General features: G+C 58.2%; 2 protein-coding genes across 2 annotated transcripts in view; both read right to left on the bottom strand.

Moving 5' to 3' along the window:
* Positions 1-41: 41 nt before the first annotated feature.
* On the bottom strand, positions 42-3,357 carry ACA1_026720 (RasGEF domain containing protein; the record flags this gene model as incomplete). Its single annotated transcript, XM_004337890.1, has 9 exons — positions 42-143; positions 249-919; positions 1,046-1,184; positions 1,339-1,542; positions 1,890-2,038; positions 2,128-2,329; positions 2,438-2,631; positions 3,026-3,104; positions 3,316-3,357. Coding segments are annotated over 9 exons (1,782 nt in total), but the record flags the coding sequence as incomplete, so codon positions are not given.
* A 606-nt stretch (positions 3,358-3,963) lies between these two features.
* Positions 3,964-7,505, bottom strand: part of ACA1_026710 (formin domain containing protein) — a gene marked incomplete at both ends in the record, with an annotated part of 6,183 nt that continues 2,641 nt past the window's right edge. The window contains 16 exons of the mRNA XM_004337889.1: positions 3,964-4,061; positions 4,163-4,331; positions 4,433-4,526; positions 4,653-4,804; positions 4,949-5,092; positions 5,222-5,371; positions 5,508-5,623; positions 5,718-5,850; positions 5,966-6,043; positions 6,153-6,218; positions 6,345-6,431; positions 6,521-6,589; positions 6,658-6,794; positions 6,911-7,033; positions 7,120-7,262; positions 7,407-7,437. Coding sequence (XP_004337937.1) covers positions 3,964-4,061; positions 4,163-4,331; positions 4,433-4,526; positions 4,653-4,804; positions 4,949-5,092; positions 5,222-5,371; positions 5,508-5,623; positions 5,718-5,850; positions 5,966-6,043; positions 6,153-6,218; positions 6,345-6,431; positions 6,521-6,589; positions 6,658-6,794; positions 6,911-7,033; positions 7,120-7,262; positions 7,407-7,437 — 1,790 coding nt within the window. The remainder of the gene's footprint in view (positions 4,062-4,162; positions 4,332-4,432; positions 4,527-4,652; positions 4,805-4,948; positions 5,093-5,221; positions 5,372-5,507; positions 5,624-5,717; positions 5,851-5,965; positions 6,044-6,152; positions 6,219-6,344; positions 6,432-6,520; positions 6,590-6,657; positions 6,795-6,910; positions 7,034-7,119; positions 7,263-7,406; positions 7,438-7,505) is intronic.

Genomic DNA, 7,505 nt, shown 5'->3' with positions numbered 1-7,505 from the left:
TGGATCTCTTCGTATTTCTTGATGTAGGACTTGTTGCACGCGGCCCAGGTGTGCTTGAGACGGAAGATGGCCGAGCACTGCAGACCCGAGATGATCTCCATCATCGCGTTGTAGTTGTTCAGCTTCTCGCAGCCCATCGCGATCTATTGTTCGACACGACACGACCAACGACACGACACTGACGCGTGAGCCAGCCTGGTGTGAAGCTGAAGGGGGAAAGAATGAATGGAATGTGGGCGCATTCTCACCTGGATGAAGCGCTCGAGGGTGGCGGCGCGCTTCTTGATGTTGTCGACCTTGAGGATCTCGGTGGTGACCCAGCGGGAGACGGAGTTGAAGCGCTGGATCATGGCCATGATGTTGGGCGCCTTCTCGTCGCGGGTGGCCTTCTTGGTCCAGGCCTGGCCCAGGCACTCCCAGGGCTTGATGGACTTGTAGAGCGCGTACTCGATGAGGGTGAGCTGCCGGGCGATCTCGACGGGGTCGATGTCGGCCAGCTCAATGGACGACGTGTCGAGCGGCACGATGGGCTTGGGCGGCGCCGAGCTGAACTGCACCTCGCTCTCGGTCTCGTTGCCCTCCATCTTCTTCGCCACGAGGCGCTTGAGCTGCTCGCCGGCCTTCTCCATCGCCATGTTGCCCGTGCCCATCATCGACGTGTTGATGAACTCGAGCAGCGTGTTGGTCAGCGACGTGTCCGACCCGAAGTCGTAGAAGTGGGTCTGCACCCAGGCCTTGAGCACGTTGAACACGCGCAGCTGGATCGGGCTCTGCTTGTTCTTGACCCACGCGTCCACCTCCTTCTCGTCGGCCCCCTTGGGCGCCGGCACGTTGTAGCGCGTCACCAGCAGCGCCAGGAACTCGGTCGGCGTCGTGAACGATCGGTACGTGAGCAGGAACGCGTTCACGTAGTCCGGATCTGACGTTTCACGACACACACGACACGACACACGACACACGACACGACACACACCGCCGCTCATCAACACCACTATCCACCGCACACGCACACACGGCACACGCACGGGTGGCACGACGCGCGTACCAGGGTACTTCTCGTAAGTGAGGCGCTCGATGAGCTTTTCCAGCTTGCCGGCCTTGACCGACGGGCGCGGCTGGTTCACCGTCTCGGGGGTGAAGATGAGATTCTTCTCCGAGTCCTCCTCGTTGAACGGGTAGTCGGTCTGGCCGGAAAAAAAGTAATTAATCGAGATTAAATTAAAGAATATAAATTGCTTCAATCTATTTTATAATTTGAGCAATTGATTTGATTCTAAAATGGGTTTGTTTCGTTGCGAAAGCCAAATAAAAATAAATAAATAAATAAAAGGGGGGTACCTCATCTTCCCAATCGGGGGTGAGGGCGCGCGATGAGGGGCGGGAGGAGGGCGACGTGGAGGTCTTCATCTCGCCCGAGCTCGTGTAGGAAGATGAAGAGGAGAGGGGCGAGGGACCCACGGAATCGGGGCTGCCGGTGGCGATGATGTGGTTCACCTGCTCCTCCTGCAGTGCCTGCGGTATGCTGTCCCTGTTTCTGCGCGACTACGGTCGTGCGCGTGCGCGTGCGGTGGTGCGTGTGCGGTGGCAATCGAAGAGAATGCGAAAGGAAGAAGAAAAGATGGTGGAGGAAAAGAGCGAAGGCGTGTGAGGACGACGAACAAGAAGATGAACACACATCAGCCCTGACACGGGTGACGAGGAAGACAGGAACATGTCGACACATAATAAATCGGAATAGGGGAAATAAAAGAAAAATAATACTACGACCACGCGAACTGATTGGTTAAAAATAAGTGGCAATTCTCCACGCGTAAATAAAATAAAATAATAACATATTTATATTTAGGTAAATAATAAATTATAAACATAAATAAAGTAGGTGGGCGTACCGGAGGCACGGGCTTATTGAAGCCACCGGGCTTGGGAGGGGGCACCGCCGCGAAGGCCGGGTGGAAGGACTTGCGGTCGCGGTGGCTCGGCACGCTCTTGGCACTGCCCGAGAGGGTGCCCGAAAGCGAAGAGCCCAACGAAGGCGATCCTGCACGCGGCGCACAGCACGATTTGGGAGAGTTCAGTGGAGAAAGAACGAAAGCGACGGGGGAGGGGGAAGGGAAGAGCGCGGGGCACCTTCGGCCTCGGGTTCGGCGCTGCGGGTGGAGGTCGGGGAGGTGGGACCAGCGGAGGACTCGTCGAGCTCGGCCGGGGGAGGGGGCGCGGCCTTGGCGAACGCCGGGTGCTTGGGGCTCGTCGAGCCGTTGCTGCCATTGCTGCTCGCAGCCGCCGCCCTCGCAAAGAACGGGGACCTCGTAGCCGGCGGCGACGTCGGTGACTGCGCGTGTGTCGTGTCGTCGTGTCGTCGTGTGCGTGTGCGTGTCGTGTGGTCGTGAGATAAAGAAGAGAAGCTGTGACGCTCGGCTCGGAGCGAACTGCCACGTACCTGGGCGGGGCCACCATTGGTGCTGGCGGCCGCGGGGGGAACGCCTCCGTTGGCGGGCGGAGGCACGCCGCCGCCGGGCACGGGGACGCTGCCACCGATGCCCGAGCCGGGTCCACTCGTCTTCTTCAGCTGGGGCGGGCCGGTGATGGGCGGCAGCCTCATGCTCATCGACAGGCGGTTCACGTTGGGCGCACCTGGAGTGGTGTCAAATGGGTGGTGGGTGGGGGTGACACCACAATATAGTAGAAAAATGGGCACCAACTTGTGGTGTCAGGCGAGTGGGCGATTTCTTGGGGAGGACTTGGCTGTGGTTCTCATAAGTCGCTTGGTTCCCCCACAGCCAACGATAAAGAGCGAAAAAAGCGACAAAAAAAAGCGACACAGAAAAGAACGAAGCCTCTTCACACCGGCGAAGAAGAGAAGATGTGCAATTCGTTTGAGTTTGTGGATGGGTCGGCCTCGAGGCTGAACCACAAGGACGTAACCAAGGAGATAAAAATAAAATAAACGCGTAATCAAATCATTACGTGACTAAAATTTTAAATAAAAGGAATAACAAAAAATGGGAATAAGTGGAGGGGGGGGTACTGGTCATGGGCGGAAGGGCCGGGGGAGTCTCTCCGGCGGGGGGCTCGGCCGTAGGGGACGCGGGGGCCTCCTCCGCCTTCTTCAAGATGGAGAAGAACGAAAGAAGGTTAGAAGAAGAAGGAGAAGAAACATCCATACACCAGCAGATGTTTGTTATTATTTACATTCTAATCGCCATCCTCTTCTCCCTCTCTTCTCTCTATCGCTTGATCAATTCGTTCTCTTCCATCCATCCCAAAACCACCGCTTGAAAAAAAAATCAATCTCAGTTATCTTCATCTTGAACCTACCTTGGTGGCAACGGTCGTGGTCGACTTCTTGAGCCACGACATCTTCGTGGTTCTTGCGGGGAGATGTTTGTTTCGGGGGCAGAGAGAGTATGAGAGAGACGCAGGACAAAGATGACGACGACTATGATCCGGGGGCGGCGGGAGTGGCAACGAAGATGGGAGGGCGTGTGCGGGGCCGACCTTTTCTTGCGTGTTGGGCTCGGCCGATGGGGCAAGCGCACCGGTTGGTCGGCACCTGCACAGCGACCCACGATTTGCTCCGCGACCCTTAATTAATTTGGACTTTGGCCTGGCGGTGGAACGTGTTCGCCACGAGATCCCTTCTCCAGTTGTCGGTTGGCAACCGCAAGGCCTTGCGGCCCGCGTACGCCGTAAGAAAGAACGAAGGCGGGCCAACCCTCAAGAAAGAACGAAGGCGACAGCGGCGTCCGCAAAAGAGCGAAGACGGCGAGAAGAAGGCACTTATGGGCGGTGGGTTGAGCAAGTAAAATATATTTGGCCAATTATTGGTGACTGTTGGATCTTGGAGACCAATAGGCTTTGGTTCCCAGTTCTTCTTTCCTCCTTTTCCAAGGGCAAGGACCCGTGTGAAGTGGTTGATGGGGGGGGGGACGAGCGGGGTGGTGGTCGTTACATTGGGGGGAATGCTCAGTCCCGGGCGGGCAGGTTGAACTTGGGGAGACGCGTGGAGACCTGCTTCACTAGCTTCTGCTCCGTCGTGAGCGACACGGACTCCTCGTGTCGTGCTGCAACGATCGCACACGCACAACACCACCGCACACACACAGATGACGTCAGCTGCTGAAGCGCATAAGAGCGCTGGAGGATTGGGGCGGGGGGAGCGTACTTTCGCGGTTGACTCGCATCTTCGAGAAGCGGGTCGAAGTGCGGAGCGAGGCGACGAGCTGCTTGACGGTGCCCTTCTCGTTGGACTCGCCCACCGGGGCCGACTTGAAGAAATCGTCCACCACCGAATCCACGTCCGACACATTCACCACATTCTTGCGCGGCACCTCCTACCATTGCACACGACCGCACACCGCACACGCACACGCAGGGAAGAGTGAGTGGCGTGGAGTTGTTTTGGAGGGCCGGAGGAGGCGGAGGGTGAACGCACCTCTCTCTTGGGGAAGTCGTTGAGGAGCATGGAGGTCTTCTTCGTGACGCCCACCTTACGATCGGCCTCGCTCTTGCTGAACTCGACTCGTGGCCTGCGCCCAAGTGACCGTCACCCCAACGCCCGCTTAGCAAAAGAACACGCGCGCACCATGACACACACGGCGCGACACACGACACACGCGACACACGACATAAAGGTGTGGGCGGCGGGGGTGTACGAGGTCGGCGGGCTGACGTCGAGGCTCTTGAAGTCCTTGATCTTGGAGCTGTTCCGCATGAGGAGGGACTTCTTGTCCTCCTTCTTGAGCGGGTCGCTCTTGTCCTTGGGCTCCTTGTCGTCCTTCTTGTCCTTGGCCTCCTTCGTCAGTTTCTATATTTCAGTCGACACGACACGACACACGCGACACGACACGACACCACATAACACGACACGCACGACACACAACCGTGTTATCAATTATCGTCAGTACCATCATTGCAGGAATGGAATGGAATGGATGTGGAGGAGAGGTACCTTCTTCTTGAGGGCGGCCTCTTCCTTCTTCTTCTTGGCGAGCTCCTTCTTCTCGAGCAGTTCCTTCTTCTTGGCCAGCGCGGCCTCCTTCTTCTCGATCGCCTCCTGCTTGCGCCTCACCGTGATGTTGTACTTGACCGCCGTCTGCATGGAACGCACACACGAGTCGTGCACATGTCAATCTCAGTTCACATCATCGCGGTGTGCCGTGTTGTGTGTGTGTGTGTGTGTGCCGTGCGTGCCGTGCGTGCCGTGTTGTGTGTCGAGGGGTACCTGGAAGGACTGGGTGAACTTGTCCCAGTCGGAGAAGAAAGAGCTCAAATCGTCCGCGGACCTCTCGCCAAAGTAGGTGACGTCCTTCTTGAAGCCCTCCTCCATCTCACCGAGCTTGGTGAGCTGCTTCTCGATGTCCTTGTAGTATTTCTGTTGCGCAACCCCCCAATTCCCACCGTCAAACAGCGCCCACACGACACACACAACGACACACGACACACACCACACGACACACACCACGACACACGACGCATAGCACACAGGGAGGGAGGGGGTGTAAGCGGACCTCCAAGTGGTTGGCCCAGCGGTCGTTCTTCTCCTTGGCGCAGAGCTCCATCTCGGTCTTGAGCAGATTGAAGTCTTTCTTGATGAAGCTGGTCTCCACCTGCAGACTCTCCACAGCTGCAACGCGGCACAATGCGACACGCACACGCACACGCACACACCGTCAGGTGTGCAGCAGGGTGGGGGTGGGGGTGGAGAGGGCGGCGCGTACCAGTCTTGGCCTCCTGGAGGTGGGCGAGCTCATCGGGGAAGACCAGGAGCTCAGGGAACTTCTGCTCCACGATATCTGCGATTTGGTGCAGCAGCGTGAACTTGCTCTTCGACTTGGACGTCACGTCGTTCAGCTGCACTCCGCGACACACATCACCATCACAGTGTCAGACACGCGGCACACGCGGCACACACGGCACACGCGACACACGCGACACACACACACACACACACACACACGATAAGCACCTTGAGCAACGAGGACAAGCGGAAACCGTGGCACTGCTGCCTGGGGTTGTTGATGTAGTTGCCCACGGCCAGCGAAATCTGCAGCGGTCACACAACACAGCGCACCGCCACCCGCGTTAGTCACTCCCGCCAACACACACTCACACACGAGCCCGGTGAATCGCTGTGGTCATTCGGCTGGACATACCTCGAGCACTTGTCGCAGTCGCTTGCTGCGCAGCTCCTCGAGCGCCATCTTCACCGTGTTGGCACTCTATCGTGCGTGTGTGTCATGAGTGTGTGTCGTGTGTGTCGTGCGCGCGTGTCGTGTCGTGTCAGGATCAGACCCGAACGCTGATTGCGTGATGAGTCTGGGAGGCGGAGGGGGGGGGTCGGGTACCTCCTGGCAGTCACGGAGCTTTTCCCTGGCCTCCTCGGTGAAGAGCAGGACCGAGATCTTCTCTCGGATGCGCGGCACTTGGAAGAACTGACACGCAAAAGTGAGAAACGCAGATCACAACGTGTGTCGTGTCGTGTCGTGCCGTGCCGTGTCATGGGGCGCCTCGTGGAACGTACGGTGTGCAGGATTCGCTCGGCATCGGCCAAGTTCTTGGGGTCGTCCTTGTACTCCAACAGCTTCTTTTTCTGTTTTGCCGGGTCAGCGCCTGCCGCACGTTGGGTGTTGGGGGGACGGCCACACAGAAGGGGGGTACCTCTTCTTCGTAGGTCTTGGCGGGGAACAGGTTGCGCAGCTCGCCCATGGTCTGCAGGGAGATGAACTTGTAGTCCAGCTCGGCCACGGACTTAGCGATTTCCTCGGGCGTCTGCGGGAAGCGGTGCATGACGATGGCTGCACGGTGCAGCGTGGGTCAGTGACGCGCCCACCATCGAAACCACGCACGACACACACGCACACGCACACGCACACGCACACACGCACCACACACGGAGCGGGGGCGAACGTACAAACAATGTTACACCGCTGGTGGTCGAGAAGGGTGGGGTCCTTCTTGTCCTTCTTGCCGGCCTGGCCCACTTTGCCGGCGCCGGCCTTGCCGTCGCCCGAGGCCGCGACTCCGATCACGTTGACTGTCAACGCAGGTCGCGTAAGCAGCCGAGTTAAGCATTGCGCGTCGTGTCGTGTCGTTGATTGTGTGCTGATGGTGAGGACGTACGGTTGGAATTCTTGGGCACGCTCTTGAGGGCGAACACGTTCTCCAGATCGGCGGTGTCGATGTAGCCCTGATCGATGAGCTTCATCGGCTTGAGGCCGTCGAAGATGGTGTCCTTGATCTGGTTCTGGGGAATGAGGTTCCATCTGTTTTTTGTGGCCAAATCGACAAAGCCGTGTGAGAAGGGTTGATATTTGCTCACACGACACGACACGACACGACACGACACACCGCACACACCGCACACACACGCACACACACGCACACGCACTAAGATGGCACAAGCGTACCTCCACGGCAGCATGGGCGGTCTATCGGGATCTTGGAAGGAGGGTCCGGCAGCGAAGCCGCCCGGGGGAGGAGGCGCGCCGGGAGCGGGGGGAGCGCCG

Source organism: Acanthamoeba castellanii, assembly GCF_000313135.1.
Source record: "Acanthamoeba castellanii str. Neff unplaced genomic scaffold scf7180000084458, whole genome shotgun sequence".
NCBI classification, from domain to species: Eukaryota; Discosea; order Longamoebia; family Acanthamoebidae; genus Acanthamoeba; species Acanthamoeba castellanii.
This window is presented reverse-complemented; position numbering and strand designations above follow the sequence as displayed.